Source organism: Arvicola amphibius, chromosome 12, assembly GCF_903992535.2.
Source record: "Arvicola amphibius chromosome 12, mArvAmp1.2, whole genome shotgun sequence".
Classification (NCBI taxonomy): Eukaryota; Metazoa; Chordata; class Mammalia; order Rodentia; family Cricetidae; genus Arvicola; species Arvicola amphibius.
The window spans coordinates 100471464-100495199 of NC_052058.2; the positions used below are offsets into that span (position 1 = coordinate 100471464).

At 38.9% G+C, this 23736-nt stretch overlaps 1 protein-coding gene across 1 annotated transcript in view; it reads left to right on the top strand.

Annotated features, from left to right (window-relative positions):
* Epb41l5 (erythrocyte membrane protein band 4.1 like 5) overlaps window positions 1-23736 on the top strand; it is a 106305-nt gene that overhangs the window by 26151 nt on the left and 56418 nt on the right. Inside the window, exons 8-16 of the mRNA XM_038348826.1 lie at window positions 2033-2153; window positions 2287-2374; window positions 3238-3326; window positions 4150-4219; window positions 8061-8230; window positions 9278-9384; window positions 10808-10835; window positions 17408-17447; window positions 17806-17921. Of these exons, the coding sequence (XP_038204754.1) occupies window positions 2033-2153; window positions 2287-2374; window positions 3238-3326; window positions 4150-4219; window positions 8061-8230; window positions 9278-9384; window positions 10808-10835; window positions 17408-17447; window positions 17806-17921 (829 nt within the window). The remainder of the gene's footprint in view (window positions 1-2032; window positions 2154-2286; window positions 2375-3237; window positions 3327-4149; window positions 4220-8060; window positions 8231-9277; window positions 9385-10807; window positions 10836-17407; window positions 17448-17805; window positions 17922-23736) is intronic.

A 23736-nucleotide genomic window follows, 5' to 3' on the forward strand; every position in this document is an offset into this window, starting at 1 on the left:
AATAATTATTTTTCATTGGCTTTTCCTCTCAATTCTTTGCTCTTTTAATTTTCTTTTTTTAAATGTTTAAAATTTTATTTATTTTTATTTTATATGCATTGGTGACTTTGTCTGTGTGGAGGTATCAGATCCCCTGGAACTAGAGTCACACACAGTTGCCTTGTAGGTGCTGGAATCAAACCCACATCCTCTGGAAGAGCAGTCAGTGCTCTTAATCTCGGAGCCATCTCTCCAGCCCAGCCCATTCTTTTTTTTTTTAAATTTAGTTTAAATATATAGGTATTTTGTCTGTTGTTATATCTGTGCACTGTGTGTGTGCCTGGTGCCCATGAGGGCAGAAGTAGACATTGATTCCCTGAAACTAGAGTTGTAGACAGTGGTAAGCTGCCATGTGGATGCTGGGAATCAAACCCAGGCCCTCTGGGAGAACAGCTGGTGCTCCCAACTAATGAGCTCCTGCTCTCTTTCCATCTGTAGTACTTTGAGACAATTTGCAGCCCACCTGCTAACTGAATAAATGTTGAGACTGGACCCTAAGCTGATTCTTTTCCATAAAGAGAACGCGGTGACATAAGAGTAAATTACAGTGGTTGTTCACGGCTGGCTTTCTTCACGCCTGAAAAATGATTTCGTGAGGAACCCAGACATACGTAAACAAGATCAGTCCAGGGTACATTGAAAAGTGCCTGCTGGTAATGTTGAGATGTTTTTTTAATAAATGAGGTTAGTGGAAAACTTACCCAAATACTTCTGTATAAGTAGTTTCTCCAAAAGTGGACATTTTAAAGGAAATCTGTAATTTGAGTCTCCCTGTTTACCCAGTAAAAGAAAACATTTTTCTGGAATATCTCACTGTATAATAATTAGAGTTCTATTTAATGATGCTCAGGACTTTAGATTTTTGCCCTCATAGTGGTTGTACATTTATTCTAAGATCAGCTGTCTTTGTCACTGTGTAGATAATAAAACAATATGCATGTTTTGCAGTAAACCTAATAATTTTCCTTATTTTATATATCCATTATTAAAGCATATTTTTCTGGTGATAGGAATTTTTACCTGCTTGATTTTTTTTCACTATTGTGATCTGTCTTGAATTAAAACTTGTTTTCTGTCTATCTGCATAATGAAGGGGAGGCATTAGTTTGAAAATGCTCTCTGTATTCTGTTTGTCCCTCATGACAGCCAGGCTTAGGTGTGTGTCCTTAGACTCCAGTACATACCTGCCCCCATAGGATTTACAATTTGGCTCACTAGTGCTCACTAGTCTAGAGAGCATAGAAACTCCAGATGAGTGGTTACCATTTTTATTCATTATGGTAAAATAATTTCTTCATGTATCTTTAAAAAAAATTTAGTATTAATACTTTTCCAGCCAGGTGATGGTGGCGAACACCTTTAATCCCAGCTCTCGAGAGGCAGAGGCAGTATTTGTCTGGAATGTAAAAGTATTTTTTTTTCTTTCTTCGAGACAGGGTTTCTCTGTGTAGATTTGGAACCTGTCCTGGAACTAGCTCTTGTAGACCAGGCTTGGCCTTGAACTCACAGAGATCCATCTGCCTCTGCCTCCAGTTGCGCCTGCACTACAGGACGGTACGTGAGCCAGGAACTATGCTGGAGATTTTAAAACACACACACACAGACAGAGACACGGGGACACGGGTCATCCTTGAAACAAGAATGTCAACTTTATTGTGCTCCAGGGAAGTTTATATTCAGATCCTTAACTGATAGCCACACCCCATCTCTTGGGATTTCCAGTCTAAAACCCACCAGAATTCACTCCCCTGCCATCAGGAACTCCTGAGGGTCTCGGGCTCAGAGCAGCTGCAAACACAGGAAAACAAGTTGTTTTGCTCAGTTCACTCCAGCAGACAAAGGGTCTGAGGCAGGCAAAAATAGTCAAGCAAGGGATCAGGGGTCTGCAGCCCCCATCATCCAGTGCTGGGATTAAAGGTGTGTTCCACCACTAGGATTTTCCCAGTATTTAGAATTATTAACACAGCATAACTTTGTTAACTTATATTTGTAGCTGAACTTGGTGACTATGATCTTGCTGAACATAGTCCTGAACTTGTCTCCGAGTTCAGATTTGTGCCCATTCAGACTGAAGAGATGGAGCTGGCTATTTTTGAGAAATGGAAGGAATACAGGTAACTCATAATTTGATTATACTTTTTAAACATCACCACCGTCATTATTTTGTATTTATTTTCTTTTGTTTCTATTTTTCAGTAAAATCACTTTATGCTTATTATCTTATAATTACTATATTTTGAATTTCAGAGGTCAGACACCAGCACAAGCTGAAACCAATTATCTGAATAAAGCCAAATGGCTAGAAATGTATGGAGTTGATATGCACGTGGTCAAGGTAAACTATTTTTCTTCCTGAGGCTGGAGGGATGGCTCAGCAGTTGTGAGCATGTGGTGTTCTTGTAGAAGTTCTGAGTCTGGGTCCCAGCACCCGTGTGGAACGACACACAAATACCTGAAACTCCAGCTCCAGAGGATCTGATGCCCCCTGCTTGACCCTGTAGGTGCTTGTACTCAGTGTGTCCATATACATAATTTCAAAATAATGAAAGCAAATCCTTTTTTAAACATTAATTCCTTTGCAGTTTTTAATGTAACTGAATTTTGTAGTGTGAGGGAAGGCATGAGTTTGTATAAAATACCTCTGAGTAATTTTTGATAAATGGTAGGTAGGGGAAAAATGGTTGAAATTAGATATTAAAAGACTAGAATCGGCCGACAGTGGTGGTGCACAGCTCTCAGCATTGGAGGCAGAGGCAGGCGGGTCTGTGAGTTTGAGGCAGCCTGGGCTACAGAGCGAGTTCCAGGACCCTGTCTCCAAAAACCAAAACAGAAGACTAAAATCTATAGAAAGATACATTATAAAAGAAGAGAAAACTAAAATTTTAGAAATGTATATGGATGCTTGTAAGATATTGATTTTTAAGCTGAGAAAAACTTCACTAGCTTTTAAGGTCATCATTATTATTTGATGCTGAAGCTCACTATTGAGTAGACTTTGCTAAAATAAAATAGTTAAGTAAGCAAGGTTGATACTTTGTAGCTTGAAGAGTATTATTTTATTATTTACTGAAAACATCTTGAATATAAATATTAGCCTGTATATAATATTTAATGAGAAAAATAACCAGTTGTGTGAAAATTTGAAACCTGTTTCTTGTGTACAAACAGAATATATCTTATATTCTCTCCTTAAATTAGGCTAGAGATGGGAATGACTATAGCTTGGGACTAACTCCAACAGGAGTCCTTGTTTTTGAAGGAGAAACCAAAATCGGCTTGTTTTTCTGGTAAGCAGTGTGGATATCAGAAGTATTCTTGTTTTTAATGGGTCAGAGCATTTGTATCGTTAATAAAACGTGTGGCAATGGAATCCTGAGCAGTTTTCAGTGAAGTTGTGTTTGCTGTTCTGCTTACTCGTCTGCAGTCTCCCGCAGATGCAGTTCTCCAGCGCTGTGCCCCAGTAGTGTCTCAGGGGGTCAGTGTGTGTCCTTATGAAACGTTCTTTCCACGGTGGCCCTCCATGTGGCTCTCACTGTTAGTGTTTTCCATTCCTGCTGTCAGGCTGGACTCCTGTTTCCCGGCTTGTTTCTGTACTCTGAGATGTCGCGCAGATTACACGGCCCTAACGCACTGAATGGGAAAGTGTCTGCATTGTTGCATTTTTGTCAGAACTAATGAAGCATTTGGCATGTGATACAGACACAAGCTAAAGATGGCCCATGTTGCTGCTTTTGTAACATGCCAAGACTGTTGGCTTGAAGCCTTACTGCCCATATCAAATTCAAATCCAGGTGTTGCTGGTAAAATACAGTAAAAGACTCTATCATGTACTTTCTTAAGTTTCTACTTAGGCTTACAGAATTCGTTGTGCCACATTAGGGGTGTACAAAATACAAATATTTCTTATTTCCTTCATATTTTTAATGTTATATGGGCAACATCAGTTTATTAGTTGGTTGCTTTTGAAGTGTGTGTTTGCCTCCCTTTAAATACTTGGATGGGCAGTGCTGGCTGCCTTAACCTTCTTATCAGTGTTCGGACATAAGGAGACATGTCTGATACAGAAAAGGATTGTCCCCTAATCTGGCTATTGCTCTTATATTACTGCAGGCCCAAGATAACCAGATTGGATTTTAAGAAGAATAAATTAACTCTGGTGGTTGTGGAAGATGACGATCAGGTAGGAACTGTGCTGCATTACTCACTTAACAGCATTTGTACGGTAACAAGTGGGGATGGACCTCAGAACAGTAACTTAGCATTGCTAATACTTTGAAGTAAATTTCTTATTCAGGTCAGACCATCCTAAAATGTACTTTTGTGCCATTAGTCTTAAAGATAATATAAAAGCTTATTTATTATTTCTTGGTTGGTAATGTATCTAAATGTGCAAAGGTTACATTAGGTGACTCTATTCCTTAATTCCTGACAAAAGAGCTAAAAGAACAAGCCAGTTGCCTTTTATCGGAACACTGGAGACAGGGACAGGTGGATCTCTAAGTTCAAAAACACCCTGGTCTATATAGTGCTGGCCAGTGAGACCTTGTGTCTCAAAGACACAAATAAAATTAAAAAAACCACCTGGTGGTATTTTTTACAATAAAATGTGATTTGATATTTTTGTTAATTTTATTTTTTATTTAATTTCAGTGTCCCATTTAAAATGATTTTTATGTATTTCTCTTAGCTTTTTTATCATATTCGGGCATATTTTCATATTCCCATTCCCCTTATAAGTGACTTTTTGGCTGTGCTTATATAAAATGTGATAAGCAGCAGGCAACAGTCAAGTTCTATCATCTTTTCTGGAGTTTTGCAGATATTTTATAAGCTCTTACTGTTTTAAGTTTGACTTCTTTTAGTTGTTGGAGGACAGGTAAGTAGTGTGCTGCATTGTGATAGTAACCTTCCACTCCTCTGTAGTTACTGAGGATACAGAGACCTGATTGGACACAGGAACTAGCCAGAAGAGTAGGACTGTAGCTTAAGACAAGGCCCTCAGATGGCTGCACTGTTTTTCTTCAGTTTTTTAATATGGGCATTAGACAGGTCACTTTTATAAAACCATCTCTTGAGTTTTGTGGTGTTAGATAAATAAAATGATACGATACCAGAAAACGGGTTTATGGGAAGCACTGCTATTCAGTCAGTACACTTTGATATTCTTTTCTTGTTACAAGTAAACCTGTTCATTTATTAAACAGAAAAGGAATTTTTGTTGCTGATGTAGTATGTTGCTTTTTACTTCACGGAATGAATGAGAAACATTCATATTCTCAGGGGAATTTGAGTGCAGTTGATTGTCCCATGGAGAAGTTATTTTAATAGTGTAGTGATTAGTGGGAATGTGGGAATATATGATGTTGGCAAGTCTGCAAATAGATAGACAATTATGCTTATGACATCGTTTTCATAATTAAAATGATACATAGTCAAGAAAAATGGAATTGATGTGAAAGAACTTTATAATACAGTGAGTGTTATAGTAATAGTTTTGAATTTTCAAAAAGAAATTTGTATTTGAGAATTTCTTATCTGCATATAATGTGCTTTCGCCAGCTTTACACCCCTCATTACCTCCTCACTAGTTCCTCCCATCCCCCCCTTTTTTTCATTTGTTTTGGCAGTATTTCAAACTACTGTGTCTGTTGTGTAGGGTAGTTTTAATTTTGGAAGATTTTGATTTTTCTCCCTTGTTTACATTTCCTTAGATGTGTTTTATAAAGCAAAAGTCCAGAAGATGCAAAGGTTCCGAGTTCTAGTTGATTTGTTTTCAATGATATTTTAGATTTGTATTTTGCTTAGTTCCTAGGAATTTACCTACTTTTGTATCTTGCTGAAGTTTGGTGGTCTTCAAACTTTCTTACCAAAAATCCTACAGTTTGGGCCAATGAGATGTCTCAGTGGTTAAAGGCCTTGTTTGCAGGCCTAATGACCTCAGTTTGATCTTTGGGACCCTTGTGATGGAAGGCAAAACCAACTCAAGTTATCCTCTGACCTCCATGTGTGCCATAGCACACAGGCTAGTACACACATACACACACACAGACACACACACGTTATCTTCTGACCTCCATGTGTGTGCCGTGGCAAACAGGCTAACACACACACATTTGTTTGTCGGGTTATTGGTTGGTTGGTTGGGTTTTTTGTTTGTTTGGCTGGTTGGTTTTTTGTTTGTTTGTTTGTTTGGTTGTTTGTTTTTTGCCCTGGAGCTCATTCTGAGACCAGACTGGCATCAAACTCAGAGATCCTCCTGCCTCTGCCTCCCAAGTGCGAGTTTAAAGACGTTCACCACCATCGCCCTTGCTAAGCTTTTCCCCCCTTATACATCGCATGGAGTTTATGCCTCTAATGTCAGAACTTTAGATGTAGAGGTGAAAGGAACAGTAGTTCAATGACTGTGTCAACTACAGTGAGACTCTGTTTCAGAAAACAAGTTCTCTACTCTCTAAGCTAGAGGTGGAAAGCAGCAAGGTGGTTGGTGGTAGTTATTTGGTTTGGGGGCCATGTCTCAGTTTGTTGCTCAGTCTTTTATAATCACATTCATCTCCCATTCCTCATTTCCTCCCAGATTGACCCCCTCCCTTTTTCATAAGAAACTATCTCTCAGCAAATGTTCTGATCATCCAGCTCCTACAGTACCTCCCCTTCCTGCTCCTCCCAAAGCTCTAAACTGTAAGGGTTATGGTGTAAATATATTAATTGGAGACTAACAGCCCATGGCCAATTTGGTCTCTCTCTGCCTTTGACCAGATGTGTCTTTCTGTAATAGTATCCGTCTGCCTCCACAAGCAGCTTCTTAGATGAGGGGTGAGCATCACATTTAATTGTGGATCTAAAGAAATGTATTTAGAATACAGTTTGAAATTACACCAGATTAGGAATGTGGCTATAGTAGGTTCTCTAGATTCCATGGCCTCACCAGCCACAGGTAGTTGGCTGAGCTTACAATGCCAGATTCCTTTGAGTAAGCAGACCTCAAGTTCACCAGTTAAGTGACCGTTGGTTGCTGCCCAGATCTGAGTGCCGCTCATCATTGCACCTTTAGGAATAATGTCTTGCTGTGCTAGTCATTGCTGTGACCTGTAGGCATTAGAGTCAGGGCTACTACTCACTGCTTTTCTTCCTTAGCAAGCTTTTATGGCTCCTTCCAACACTATGAGAGTAGTTTGATTGGGTTTTTTTTTGGGGGGGGGAGGGTGTTGTTCGTTTTTACTTTTGATTTTCGAGACAGGGTTCCTCTGCAGCTCTGGCTAATCCTGGAACTGCTGTGTGGACCAGGCTGGCCTCAGACTCAGAGATCTGCCGGCCTTTGCCTCCTGAGTGCTGGGACTAAAGGTGTGGGCTACCACACCCATCGTAGCGCTTTCTTTAATGGCCTCTGGACTTCGATGAGTGTTGTGTGTGACTGTCTGTATGGAGGTGTGCAATGAGGTGCACATGTGTGCACATGTTTATGGGGCAGACATTGGGTGTTGATTACTTTCCACCCTGTTTTGCGACAGGGTCTCTACTAAACCTGAAGCTCACCTATTTGACAAGACTGGTTGACCAGCTCTGTACTCTCCCATCCCCCAAAAGTTTCCAAGAGCAAGCTAGATGCTTTTTTATTTTTTTAATTATGTGTAGTATGTGGGTGGGTGGTTAGTGCAGATGAACTTGGAGACGTGAGCTCTCCTTGAGCTGGATTTAGAGACTGCTGCGAGCTGTCTGATGCAGGTGCTGGGAACCAAGCAGATGTCCTGAAAGAGCAGTGCTCTTAACCGCTGAGCCATCTCTCCTGAAACTTTATTATTTACTTTTCTTTATTGATTTATTTTGACACCAGGTCTCTGTTGTCTAGCTGGCCTGGCACTTACTGTGTATGCAGTGCTGGCCCTGACCTAGTGGCATTTTACCTGGTTACTAGGATTACGGGCATTCACCACATGCTTGGCTGCCTTTTGGTATTGGTATAGTTGTATTTGTATTGCTGAAATAGGAGATGTGACTTAATAACACCGCTTTGTCTTTTTTAGGGTAAAGAACAAGAGCACACCTTTGTCTTTAGATTGGATCATCCAAAGGCCTGCAAACACTTATGGAAATGTGCAGTGGAGCACCATGCCTTCTTCCGTCTCCGAGGACCTGTCCAAAAGAGTTCTCATCGATCGGGATTCATTCGACTAGGATCACGATTTAGATATAGGTTAATTCCCCTAAATTTTGACATTACCCTCTCTTGCATACAGACCAGAAAAGTTGAAACAACACTGATTTTACTGAGACAGAAACAAAGACAGGGAAATAAAGTATGTTGCCAAAGATACTTATTGGCCAAAATTTTTAAAGAAGTAATGTTACTGTTAATAATTTCTTGACTAGACGGGAAATCTGTTATTGATTTATATATTGACACATTTTGTATATACTATTCAGGCCACAATTTACATTTATTTAACAAGGTGGATTTTCTATTTGACAAGTTGCATTCATACAGAAAATTGTATGGGGAATTAATACGAATAATACTGTAGCTCTCTAGAAACCTGAAAATCAATTGCTTTCACTGACTCCTTTGCCATGAATTTGAAACATTTCAGTTCTTGTTATGTTCAAGTAGCTATTCAGGTTGAGTCTTCAGTGTGCCATTTGAATCAACTAAAGAAGGGATGGCCATGCCAATAATGTAGCAAGTCATGCACAGAATTCTTATTATAATTTCTGTTCTATCCATGTCAGAAATGCTTAAGCATTTTCTTCTTAGCTGGAAACCAGAGAAGTACAAGAGTAGTTTTTAAAAGCATTTCTGAAATTTTTTTTTTGTGAAAATAATAGAAAAGGTAACTGGAGCTAGGGCTGAGGACATAGCCCATTGGTAGGGTGCTTGAAAGCATGTATAAGATCTGCGGTTTAATCCGTAGGACCACAAAAGGAGAATTAACTGGAAATCTTGTTCTGGATTACACATTTACATTGATACATGTGGATAGGAAATTAGAGAATGCATGGGCATGCTCTCCTGATTTAATATGTTTGTAGGTGATATACATGCTTAGGAGAAATCCTGTATTATTAATGTTACATAATTTACTAAAACCTAGATGATTAAAAAAATTGCTGAAGAGGAAAAGTCACAACTATTGGTAGTGGTTCCCTTTTGGATGCTTTGCAGGATAATCTGAGTGCAAACATCTTACTCCCCTGCCTGATTGCCTTAGATTGTCTTACTGCTGCCTTGCCTCATTTATTTTAGTGGAAAAACTGAATATCAAACCACAAAAACTAACAAAGCAAGAAGATCGACCTCCTTTGAAAGAAGGCCCAGCAAGCGATACTCTCGGCGGACCCTACAGATGAAAGGTAAGTCCAGTCTTGTTCAAAAGCTTGTCTTTCTTTGCCAATCTTCATGTGCTAGCACTCCTTGTTTGCTGGAGAGGACGCTGCTTGAGTCTTCTTAAGTCTTTTTAATTATTAAAACTGTTCTTGTATGAGCTTCAGAAGCTACATTATAATGACTTCTGTAATTAACTGAAATTAATCTTAATAGTAAGCACAGTTCAGTAGATGTTCTCGGCAGTATTTTTTGCATTAGAGCAGTATTTTCTCTCTTGTCTTTCAAATCTCATGATGAAATGCCACTTCATCCCCTTGAATGTTCTTTAATTTTAGCATGTAAAGAAGACATTAAATTTTTTGTTTGGGGGGTTGTCCATGCATGTGTGCATGCATGCTGTTTTATGAACCATGCCAGTGCCCTGTAACTGGAGTTGCAGGCAGTTGTGAGCTACCATGTAGATGCTAAGACTTGAACCAGGTCCTTTGGAAGAGCAGCAAGTACTCTTAACTTCTGAGTCATCTCTCTAGCCCCAAAGAATTTTTCAGTGAAAATTATTCCATATTAGACTGGTGAGATAAAAGCACTTTATAAATGTGGATAAAGGAGCTTGCCGTCAAATCTGATTAACCTAAGTTAGTCCCCAAGACCTTCATACTGGGGGAAAAAAAACAGACTCCACAAAGAACAGACTCTACAAAAGTTATTCGCTGACCTACACACACACACACACACACACACACACACACACACACACACACACCCCACACAGAGACACACAGTAAAACAATATAAAAATGAGTGAATGATACTGTAATTACTGTTAAATTTTCAATGTCTGTCATACATAGATATTTACAAATTTATAAATATCATTTGCCACTTAAAATACTTCAACTCTGTAATGTAGCGTGAATTCTAATTGGTCTTAATAAATAAGACCCAGGGTCAGATATTAGGGGGTGAAAGCTGAGATATCAGAGAAGCAGTGCAGCCAGCCACTAGGAATGAACCTTTACCTCTCCGGAATCCTCAGACCCAGAGGGCGATCCTGTCCTCAGACGCATCCTGGAGAGGTGGCTCAACAGTTGAGAGAGTGTGCTGCTCTTGCAAAGGACTCAGATTTGCCTCCAGCACCCACATCAAGTGGCTCAAATGTAGCCGTAACTTGAACGCAGACGGTTCCAATGCTCTCTTCTGAGGACAGGACCTGTGCTCTGTGCACATAGCCATGAACAGCCACACTGTGGTCCACATAACAAAAGTGAAATCCTGGGAAAGAAAACATGTGCAGTGTTTTATTGAAAAATACAAGAGGCTGCTGCTGGCAGTACTGGTCTGACCTGCAGCATGGCCGAGTGTGTTCAGTTGGTCATGGTTTTACTTTGACTGGCACAGCAATTTGTCATGCAGGGTGGACTAATAAGATGTTATCTTTTCTCTTGTCAGCAAGCGCAACAAAACCTGAAGAGCTTGGGTGAGTAATGCCTGCAATGTAGGAACTGAGACAATTTACATATTTAGATAATTTATAGAGTTGCTATCATTAATTAAACAAATATTTATTGGCGACCTTGCCAAATGTCAGTTTCATAGGTATTGGGAGGATAATAGGGAACAAAGAAACATCAGATAAAATTGACATTCAGAAAAATTAAGCTGCTTACAGAAGTAGAATGTTGTTCATATTGCTAACATCAAAGAAGAAAGGTGGGTTTGCAGGTAAGCAATTTTATTCTAGATGGGATTGCACTTGATCATGGTATACAGTTCATGCTACCGTGTGACTGGATCTGGCTTCCTAGTATTTGTTGATCTGTGTGTCTCTATTCATCAGAGGTATTGGTCTGTGCTTTACTTAGACTCTTTATCCAGTTTTGGTATGAGAGCAATTCATGACCTCACAGAATAAGTTAGTAAATAATCCTTCCTCTCCTATTTTTTTGAGATTTTTGTAAGGAATTGATATGAATTTCTTAACACTGATAGTATTTATTAAAACCATCTAACTTGGATTATCTCTAGGCCACTTTTTAAATTCTTAATTCAATCACCTTTTGTAGACATATTTTTTAACATATCTTAATTCCTAGGAATGTAGTTTGCAGTTTTCCAGTCTTGTTTCTGTAAGACAGTTATGCTGTCAGATGAGTATTTGTTAGTTTGCTACCTTTCGTTAATTCTTGCTCTATTATTTGTTCCTTCTTACTTAAGATTTAGTTTGCTCTGGCTACTTCTTCCTCTTCTTCCTGCCTTCCTTCTTGGTTTTTTTTTTTTTTTTTTTTTTTTTTTGTTACCCAGGACCTCGTGGGTGCTAGCTACACAAGTGCTCTACCACGGAGCTACATCCCCAAATTCTTCTTGGTTTTATTGTTTTCTGTTTGTTTTTGAGACAGAGTCTCATTTTGCAGCCCTGGCTGACCTAGAACTCACTGCTTGCCTACCAGGCCTAGCCTGTTTCGTAGTTGTTTGAAACAAGCTCTTTAAACGCCCCACACTAGCCTTAAACTTGTGGTCTTTCTGCCTAACCTTCTAAGCACTGGCCTTTAGAAGGCTGCACCACCACATCCAACTTCTTGTTCTCTCTGTATTATCTTAAGGTGGGGCTTGGTCATTTGAGACCTTTGTTTGTTTATTTTTCAAGTTTTTGAGACTGGGTCTCATTAGATGCAGACTGATCTCAAGCTTGCTGTGTGCCCTGACTAAACGTAAACCTCTGATCCTGGAGCTTCAGCCTTTCTATCTATACTCTGGACTGGCCTGAACTAACCACGGCTGGCGTAAGTGGCCAACTGTCAACTTCCCCTGGAGCACTATTTAATTGTATTCTGTAACTCTTGGTATGTTTCGTTTGCATTTTTTCTTGGTTCATCCCACATTTTCTAATCCATGATTTCTCCTTAGAACTATTAGTTATTTAGGAATATTTGCTTAATTTCCCCATATGTGTGAATATTGTAAATCTGTTTTTGTTAGAAAGTGTATTGATTATTATTTCAGTCACTTTAAATGTCCCTTTAAAAGAAATGATTATAATAGCTCCATTAATTTCAATAGTATGTGTTAAAATGTTTTTCAAAAACAACTTGCCGGGCGGTGGTGGCACACGCCTTTAATCCCAGCACTCGGGAAGCAGAGGCAGGTGTATCTCTGTGAGTTCGAGGCCAGCCTGGTCTACAAGAGCTAGCTCCAGGACAGGCTCTAAAGCTACAGAGAAACCCTGTCTCAAAAAACGAAAAAAAAAAAAAAAAAAAAAAAAAAAAAAAACCTGTATATTGATTTCTCTCAGAATGCTTATTAGAAAGTCAGATTCAAAGCATACACAGCTTAAATCCCAGCTCTTGGGAGGCAGAGTCCTGGATCTGGATCTGGGTGAGTCTAAGGTCTACTCTTGCAAGACCTTGTCTCAAAAAAGACACATAATAATAATTATAATAACTATTATTATACTTTATACAATATAGATTATATTGTAATTCTATGTGCTATAAATTTTTATATATTATACAAATACAATAATTATTGTAATAAAATCAGTAAACGTAACCTTTGTGTGGGGCGTGGGTGGGTAGGTCTAACTGTCTGAATTTGAAATTCTTCAAAAGAGGCTTGTTATTTTCAGATACTGAGTAGTCAACCATACCTTAAAAAATTTTTATTACATTTATTTATCTGTTTATTTAGTGTGTTTAAGTTTGTAGCAATGCATGTTTAGTGTGTAGTTGTGCATTACCACAGTACCCATGTGGAGGTGAGAGCTGCACCGTGCGGGCTCTAGGGATTGCACTCCTGCACTCCTGCTGACAGGCGTCTGTCTTGGCAGCAAGTACCTCTGAGTTTTCCTGTACAGTTTTCTTCACTTAGAACTGTTTGAGCCAGGTTGTGATTAGTGATCCATTACAGAAACACTTTGCTGTTGTGAACAGGAACTCTTGATGCTGTTAAGGGTTTCTGTTGTAAAGCTTCAGATTAAAAAGGAAATTCTGTGCCTCTCTGGGCTGTCTGCTTTGGGTTGTTTGTTTTTCTTTTGAATTGCTTAGAAGCTGTATTTGCAAAGAAATTGAGAAGGAATATTAGCTCTTCGTGTTTTTTAAATAGTGTTGTTCATTAATCATGTCTTGCTTTCTTGAAACAGACTAGGACATGACATTTCACCCTAAAGATATATCATGAAAGTAGTAGAAATAGAAAATATTTAAGCAGAGACATGATGTGGAACAATTAAGTTTTATTAGTAAAGTTAAAGTCCCTTCTCTAAGGTGTTTTGAAATTCAGATTTTTAATCAGAACATAGTGAGTATAATAAACATGGTCTCTTTTCTAGGATTGGAATTAATTTCACTTTAATGGATATATGTCACTGTCTCTTCGTTAGTGACGCTTTTGACTTTAGAAGACCACAGAAATAGGCTACTTAAGAAATGATGGCCCCTTCAGGATCCATCCTTGATGCATGAGCTGGCTTTTTGTACCCCATTCCCTATTGTGGGATGCTTTGCTCAGCCTTGATGCAGAGGGAGGGACTTGGTCCTGCCTCAACTTAATGTGCTAGGCTCTGTTGACTCCCCGTGGGAAGCCTTACCTTTTCAGAGGAGTGGTTGAGGGGTGGGTTGGGGGATGTAGGGGAACAAGGAGGAGGGGAGGGGGGAAACTGTGATTGTTAATGTAAAATGAATAAAAAATTTAAAATAAAAAATTATTAAAAGAAATGATAACCCTTCGGAGGGAGGAAAGAGAAGGGAGAAATGATTATAATTATAATTCCAAAAGTTATAAAAGGCTCACAGCTCCAAATAATCTGAGTTGGCCTGCAAAGATACATATATACTTATATGTATTGCTTACACACAGACACCTACACATAAATAAATCTTAATAAATCTTAAAGTGTGTGTGTAGTTGTTTTAGTAGTAGTAGTAGTAGTAGTAGTAGTAGTAGTAGTAGTAGTAGTAGTAGTCTTTCAGAAGTTAAATGAAGAGACAGCTCGTTACCCTGAAGGTTACTAGGCACCTCTCTCTCATAGTCTTGGGACACCTGACTTTGGACTGGCATGCGTGCCCTTCGCTCTTGACCTTGCCATTCTGTTTCATGAATGGTTTTGCTCCAGTGAACCATGGAGAACAGTGCCTTTTTTATAGTCTAACTACTTGACCTGAAACATTTCTCGACCTTTTACTTTGCTGCTTCATAAAATGTACCAGTGTGAATAGCATGTGTGTAAATTGCTGGTGTCGGTCTCTCCTGGTGAGTTTGAACTAAAAGTACAAACTTAGTACCCTTAAAAAAGGGTGGTATTTTCAAGGATAGTTGATGCTCATGGTTACTAATACTGTGTTCTTTTTCTGAACAAAGAGGCCTTGGTATGTTGTACAAGCCCCACGATCTGAACTCAAGAGACCCTCCTTAAGCTTCCTTCTCACTGAGCAGTGGGACTGTGGGCAGGTGCTGTTGTACCTGGATGGAGGGCGAAAACGAGCTATATATGAGCAAAGGGGGCAGTTACTACTTGTGGTCCTTTACAGAGCCCTTTTCTAAGATGCTCTGAATATATATTTCTGATCAAATTCACAAATCAGATGAAATGAAGTCTAGCCAGCCAGAGCATGGCAAACATGGCCTTGCCCTTCTCCCCAATTCCCTCTGCCTTGCTAAAAACTTGTAGATTACAATCTTGAAGCTAGCCATAAGGTCTGTCCCCTATTTGGCACCTTCCTCTTTCTGAGACTGACTACCAAGGTCCAGCTATCAAAGTATTAAAATCCAGCAATCAGATGCCCCCTTTGGCTACAATAATTAACATGCCCAATTAAAATTAAACACCTAATCCTATCACAGGGTTCCCCTTCTGCTTTATAAACTACCATTTTCCTATGGGCCACGTCTGTCCCCCGTATCTAGAGGCAGTCCTATGTCATCATCATTGTCCATGTCGTATCTCCCCCACCTGAGACAGATATTCCTTCCTCCTCTCCCTTGTTCCTTTTCCCTTCTCTGTCTCCTGTCTTTGTCCCTTATTCCCTGTCCTTTGTCCTTCTGGGGGGCAAATAGATCTCTTCAGTGCTGAGAACCTGGTCTTGGGATGTCTTGTGCTGACACAGTTCCGGTCATCAAGTGTCTTGAATTAACCTTAGTTGTCTTTTCATTGGTGATGCTTTGTTTCTATTTTTGGTACTAAACATCAAACTCGGGACCGCCTGGGTGCTAGATAAGCATTCCACCAGTGAGCTACATCCCAATCCCTACTTTTTAATTATCAAGAAATTATAAGAAAAACAATGTTTTTTACATTTCATATTATCTAAATAGGAAGTTTTGATTTAGTTAATATGGCTTATTATGAGAGATGCTTTTCTCAAGTTTAAATTGTTCTTGTTGTTACTGAAGTTATTCCTAGCTGAAAGAAATGTTTGAAAGTAACAAAGGAACCGTAGACTGATTTGAGGCTAACTTATGCTCCAGGTAGGCTTGAAGAAATTTAATGTGTAGACCAGGAAGTTACTTTCACCAGGATCCTGCAGTCTGGGAAGAGCAAACACGACTCCTTAGAAAAAAGGGAAGAGGGAGCTGGGAATCAAATTTGGGTCTCTTGGAAATCCAGGACCCTTAATAGTCAATAATAAAGTAAAGTAATAATTGAGATTCAGTGGTTAAGAATGCTGGCCGTTCTTCAGAGGACCCAATTTTGATTCCCAGTTCCCACATTGGACAGCTCACAACTGCCTGTAACTCCAGCCCCGTGGGATCTTCAGGTACCCTATCCAGGTGTACGCATGGATACACATACATAAATAAAAATAGAATGAATTATTTTCTTTGTTTTAAATGGGGAGGTGAGATAAAGGCATCTGCCCCAGAGCCTGATGTCCTGGGTGCAGTTCTCAGACCCTTGTGGTAGACGGAGATAACCTCTGGTCAGGTTTTCCTGACCTCCGAACACATACAACATAAAGGTTTAAGAAAAGAAAAAACTTTTAGAATTTTTGTTATTTTAAATAAAGGATGTTTTGCAAATGTGTAATGTTTCTGATGAAGCTTAAGTCCCATTACCATATTATCCGTACTAACTAGAACAATTCTGTGTAAATTATACAAAACTGAATACTTTGAGTACAGGTTGGAAGTGAAAAGAGAATATAGAATTATTAATTTAAAAAATTAAAAAAAGCACATGCCTTTAATCCCAATACTTGGGAAGCAGAAGTAGGCAGATCTCTGTGAATTCTAGGCCAGCCTGGTCTACAGACCAAGTTTCAGATCAGCCAGGACTATGTAATAAGACCTTGTCTCAAAAAAAAAGAAAAAAGAAAAAAAATTGGAAAGAAATAATAACCTAGAATATTATATGTAGAGTATATTTTAACCCTATAATGCTTTATTTTATTAGTGATAAAAGAAAAATTATAGTTATACATATATAACATTAAAAATAAAAGAATGTAAAATTACAGGTAAACTTTATATATGTGTGTATACCTATGTCAGACTTACCAAATGACTCCACAATTATGCTCTTGGATTTCATTGTCTTAATGATAAAGCATGGATTAATACCTTGAAGACATCTAAGATATGTATTTACATGGGTGGACTTATAAACATAAGATGTCACTGATGTAGGTTCCATGGAAAGATTTCAAACTATGCATACTATTTCAAACTTTAACATGCAAGTTAGATATGTATGACTTTGTTGAACTTATTTTACATACTTTTTAAATTTTTATTTTATGTGCATTGGTGTGAGGGTGTTAGATCCCCTGGAACTAGAGTTATAGGCAGCTGTGAGCTGTTACGTGGGTACTGAGAATTGAACCCATGTCCTCTGGAAGAACAGCCAGTGTTCCCAACCACTGAGCCATCTCTCCAGCCCCTTGACATACATTTTAAGGAAACAGTTTGTAATCAGTTCTATTCCGTTTGGGTCTTTATTTGTGTTTGTTTGGTTTTGTTAAATTACGTTGCTTTAATTTTAATTACATTGCTCTCTCCCTTTCTTCCCTCAATCCTTTTATACAGGGTTTTTAATAGGTTTTTTTTCTTTCATTATAGTGTTCCTAATACTTCAGCCCAGAATAATGACTCCCAACAGGTAAGTTTCTAAAACACCAGAGCACATAGTTAATTGGATTTTTGTAGTGTGTGATATTTTACAACTTTTATGCATTTCTCACCTCCAACACTTGTCCTTGTTTTACTAAGATACTGCGAGTAAAACAGATGATTTGTAAACATTTTCTGTCTATAAATATGGGGTATTAGTACGTTGTGAATGTTCATTTATTACCTAAAATTAGTGTATTAAAATTAAACATTTGATTACAGTACATTTATGTACTATAGATGGCACTCCATTTTAATGTTGTATTTCTTGGTGTTAATATTTCTGTTTTTTAGATTTTGACCATACATATAGGCAAACAAATGCATTTTATCATTTTTCCACCTAGGCTTGGGGTGTGAGGTCTTCTGTGCCTGTGATCCCTTCCTCAACCTCTGGTCCTGTGCTGGTGGAGATAGAGAATCTTCCGCAGAATTCTGCAGCAAACCAACACGACAGGAAATGGTTTGTTAACTTCCTAAACCAAAATATTGCTTGCACAATTGTATTCTAAACTTTTAAGCTATAATCTTGAAGCACTTTAAATATGATTGAAAACAAATTATTCATATTTGTGAGCTGAAAAGGAACAGACTGAGCAGTCGGAGGGATGGTGAGCGTTAGGTCTTGGATGGAGAAGGGAGGACGGCTGTCTAAAGGCAGAACATAAGACTGCTGACTTTCACTGATGTGATCTGGGAGTGGCTGATGAAAGTCTAAAAAAGAAGAAAGAAAAATATTCCAGTTTGGGGAGCTAGAGAAATAATTCAATGAAAGTAAAGCTATTTTTATAAAATGTAAACACACAGATATGAATACTTTGTGGCTTGTTGGATTTTACCAGTTGGGTTTGTGCTTTCCTAGAAAGCTGTGGCTTGGGGCGGGCTCCCTGGAAATCATTTGGGCTGAGTGGTACTATGGATGTATCGTCTGGTCAAGCTTTGTGTCTATATATGGAATGCACTTAGATGATTCATGAGATTTTTCTCTTTTTCTCTTGCTCTTAGTTTGTTAATACCTGAAACCTAATGAGTTTCTGTGGTGATCTCAAGGTTTGGGTCGGCTTTCTGTGCAGCCAGCTCTTCCTTCATGGTGGTGGGTCAGCAGTGGTTGGTGATTCTCTCTGTCTGTGCTTTGTACTCTTTCCACTGGTATCGTTGGCTTAACTAACGACAGGGCGCTTTGCTTGTGATGGTTGGGTATATTTTATTTCAGTTCCAGATAATTTGCAGTTAAAATTAAGGAGGATATTCTCCCTTGTTTTGTCCATGTATATAGGGTATGATATAGGGAATATCATACAGGGTATTTAGGTATGTATACATATGTGCATACCAAAAGAGAAACAAATGAGGGCTACAGATGAACAGTTTTATTCTTTAAGATATTATAAGTTTTGAGTTCTTACTGAAGGTAGCAGCCCAGCAGGCAGTTATAATCCATCTCTTTAATGTGCCACTGAGGCCGATGTCACACACAGAGAGTAACCAGACTTCAGCTGTCTTAATATATGCATATCTTTCTTTAATACCAAGCGAGAATCTGATTAGTTTACTTCCTATGCTATGACGCTAGGTCTTTATTGAATTTCATTTTAATGAGTACATATTTAAGTCTGCTTAATTTGATTTGTTAGACATTACCAGTTCCTTTGGTGTAGCTTTTAGAGAGAATATTGGATTTCAGCTTCAAGAAAAATGAAAAAACTTGGAGCCATGTGCCTCTTCCTTTCTCTGCTGTGCTGACAGCTCCTTTGCTGAAATGGAGAGGACTCTGAAAACCTGACGAGCCTCAGAGTACGTCAGCAGGGCACGGAACTGACACCCACTGGCGTGTCTTATAGCTCGTGACTCTCCAGGCTTCTGTAAAGTGCGTCTTGCCTCCCATTCTTTGTGTCTGCATGCTTAGATTTCAGAGGCCATAAAGCAGTCCTCCTTTAGAAAGTGGTCACAAAGTCTGGAAACTGACTGGATGCCAGGACAGCCTGTGGAACATCTTACTTCTAGCAGATGGTTCGGGGACAGTTTAATTTAAATCTATTTCCTGTTCAGGTCTTCAGATTTTTCCCCCTTGTATCTTAAATGAAACCATTAACTAGATGAATGATTTAATATGTCAGTAACTTAGGATTTGTTAAGATATTTCATATCACTTGAATACATGAATTGTTTATTAACAAAAAGCCGATGACACTGCTTGCAAGGCTGAGACTAGAGAGAGGCTTTGTTGAGTCCTGGGATTTGAGTCCAGCCTAGCAGCAAAGTAACCGTATCTCAAAACAAAATAAAGCATGCCTGTAATCCCAGTGTTTGAGAAGAAGGTGCAGGTACATCATGTTTCCAGGCTATCCAGGGCAGTGTGGTAAGACCCAACCCTATCAAAAAACAAAATGTATAGAACTTAGGAAATCTGGCATCTGTAAACCAGAACACAAGCCAGATTTAATTTCTACATCAAGGGGTCATGAAGTTTGCTTATGAAGTCTGATGAGCAAGTTGAATTTCAGTGAAGGAAATAAAATGATACTAATAGTTAAAAGCAAACAGCACACCTTCCATGTTTATTTTGAAAATTTCCTTTTTAGTTTTCCCAGGGAAAAACATTAAAAATTAAGTTAATATTTTATAGTATTAGAAAAATAATACTTTTTTTTAAAAAAATCTAGATTTTAGTTGCCTTTTGTATTTGGAATACTCGTTTTCTGGTGTTGGTTGTGTGAAGGATGTGCTCCCTTGCACATCTCAAGATTGTGGCAGGTGTTTTCTCTCTACTGGAGGACTGACTCATGTGACTCCCCAGACTGCACACGCCCATGCCTGTGAATGTCTGCATCTAATTCCCCTGTGCTTGTGGCAATTCTGCACTCTATCTGTGCCTGCTGCTTTCGGCCTGTGCTCCTATGAACTTTGATTACAGAAAGGACAATCATTATTGTTAATTTGGAGCACTGATATAAACTTGCTCAATGTCTAAGGGGAAGGGTTTTTATTTTTAATGCTCCTAAATTTTATTTCCTGGATTATACTTTTTTAAATCATGTAAATTTGGAGTTCATTTTTATAATTGCCCTTTCCATATATGTCCTTGCCTTTCTGTAGAATTCTTTCTAATATTTGAATAAAGCTCACTTGCAATTTTTGTGCCACTAGAATTCCAAACATTTCTACGTTGGGAGTGTCCCAGCGACAGCAGGGACAGATAACAGAATGTTTGCCCTCTTTGACTTTTCTTCACTAATTCACGTAACTGATTCTAGTTACATGTGTTTTCGTTTTGGTGCTTTCCATTACATGAGCCATGTAACTGTGTGGATTTCCCCTTCTGCTGTTCTTGAATGTTAGCGTTGCATGGTAACTGCTCACCATAGTGATGCATGCTGGTCACATGGCCTTTCTCCATAACACATCCGTGTTCTCTGTTCCTGTTGACTAACTGTACTCCCACTCCTCAACCATCTAGGCTCTCTGCTACCAGTGACTGCTGTCAGCGTGGTGGAAACCAGTGGAGCACAAGGGCCTTGCCCCCACCCCAGACTGCACATAGAAACTACAATGACTTTGTTCATGAGCACAATGTGAAGAATGCAGGAACCCACCATGATGCTCATTTTTCTGGCCGTGCAGCCATGACCGAGATATGAGCTGTTACACCTTTTAGGCCATGGGACTCTGCCATCCAGGTTGATAATGTGTTTTGTGATGTTTATAGAGGATTGATTCCATTGGGAGTATTGGAGAGAATTTATTTCATACCGAGTCACTAGTTATACAGTGCTGTAATTGACTTCTGTGGAAGGGAAGGGTCGGAAGGAGCTGTAAGCTGTCACTGGTGATGGCAGGTGTTACTGTGTGTTGAAAGGGGATGCGTACCACTGTGACCTTGGGAAGGGTGTTCAGAATTTTTAACATTTAACGCAGCACTCGGAGGATCTCTCAGGATGTTGTGTTTATGGTAAACTGTCGGTTGTCATCCTCCCACATATCATCTGAGTCGACAGAATTTAAAAAATAAGATCAAGAACGCACCCCCAAAAGGAGCCATGATCAGTCATGGTGTCCCAGCCTTTTGTGGTGCCATAGTAATACCGTTCTCACATACTGCATTCTAAAGTGACCCATGCCTTAGTTCCCCCAAGTACCTGTGGTTGTAATAAAAATTTACTATACTTTTTTTTAATAAACATATTTTGTTACCACAGGTCTAGAACCTGCAATGACAGTATGATCGTGTAGAGATGAGACTGGATGGTTACATTACTAGCTAGTGGTTATACCAAATACAAAATGGAAAGCTTTCTTTGCCCGTAACTTTTTTCTTTCTCATTGAAAATCCTTGACAAATCACTCAGGTATGTAACACCTTCCTAATCTGGCCTTATATAGCCTTAAAATAAAGTTCTGAAGTCAAAGGTACCATTTTGAGACAAGTAGCATCTATTTCACACTTTTAGTCTTTTTTGAACCTTGCAATGTAGTTAATTCAAGCTTTGGTTTAATTCATTGGAGGCAAACTAGGTGGTAGAATACATTTCTGATGATGGAGACACTACTGTAAAGAAGCAGTATTTCTTCTTACAGATATTTTAAATTTTGGAAAAGTTTCTGAACTTTATGTAAGGAGAAATTTGAAGGTTTATATTGAGAACTGTTGATACTTTGAACTAATGAAGCTTTTTAATAAACAACCTATTGTTTACTGGTCCTGCTTACCTCAGAGGTCGGCTTCGTCCTATAGGTTCTCCCTGCTGGGCAAGGAAGATGACTTCAGTGGGATTTGATAGTAGATAGGTTCCTATGGTTCCTGATGCAGATATAATGGGGCTTGTTGGTAGAAGACAAATGTGTAAACCAAAACATTTAGAGTATGAAATCTGGGCAAGTCTTGATCTGCTTTATCATCATATAAGGGGATCATTGCCTAAATTTGTTATAGATAGATATGGGATGGATGTTCAAAATATTAACAATCCTGAGTAAGAGTTAGATAGCCCAACCTTTAAGACAATCATTACATAGTGTGCTTTAAATAGGCACTAATTGTATGGCCCTCTGAGGTTTGTTTTGCTTTGTTTTATTTGTTCCTTTTTTCCTTAGATTATAGTTACTAAATATTCTCTATGATGCTTGTTTTTTTCTTTTTCGTTTTAAGACTTGTTTATTCTTGTTTATTTTGTGTGAATGGGTGTTTCACCTGCATGTATGTCTGGGTATATGTGTACAGCATTAGTGTGGTGCCTCTGGAGGCCAGAGGAGGTACTGGATCCCTAAACAGGGCGTTGCCAATGGTTGTTGCTGCCATGTGGTGCAGGGAATTTACCTGGGTCCTCCGGAAAAGCAACCAGTGCTCTTAATGCCAAATCATCACTCCAGCCTGTTTCCCCCTGTTAAAAGTATTTAGGTCATAACGTTTTAAGAACAGAAGCTCTGCTTTGTGCTGCAAAAAGACTTAGTGAGTGTGAATATAATTAAAGGCACTAGCATTTTCATAATACAAGTGAGTCAGAATGAATAAAGGCTTGTCTGTTCCTGTATGAAGTCTCATGGCTCAGTATCACCTAACTTTAATCTTGAGACCTGAGGTGTGACACTGACAGAATGAACGCCTCCTGTATCTCCTAGGATATTTAATTTTAGAAGTCTGAAAGACTTACAACCAAAGAGAAATATTTTCAGTTTATATTGGAGTTAGCTATTTTTATTCTTAGAATTTGCGATAGCCAATAGTGTATGATCTGAATGGTTCTGAATCACATCATGGGTTTTCTTTCTTTGAAACTTAGTTATAACATAATTATTATTAAATTTCTAATGGGAAAAGAAGTTAGAGACGATAAAGGACAGAGGGCAATAGACTTATGTCTCCTAAGGGTCCCATGTGCCTTCAGCACTCATATCGATAAGCTGATCATCTCTGGTCTAAAATCCCAAGTCCCCAGATAACTGATTTGGTAACAGTTTCCTGCCTGTCATAGGTTACAGTTTAAAGGCAGCAGCAGCAAGCAGAGCAAAAGTATTCCATCTGTTAACTGTCAGGCCACGTCTGTGAAACAAAGATGACTCGGGTTCCATCCCACAGGTATTTGTGCGTGCGTGCATGTACATGCCCATGTGTGCACATGCAAATGTTTGAAAATCTAAACTGAACTGGAAAACGTTTCTGGTTCCAAGAATTTTGGATATGGGCAGTCGAACCTGCTCTGTAATACCTGCTCTCGTGACTGATGGCCTCAAGACGGCCATACACGCTTCTCTGGCCGTGAGGGTTTACCAGAGGTTCAACC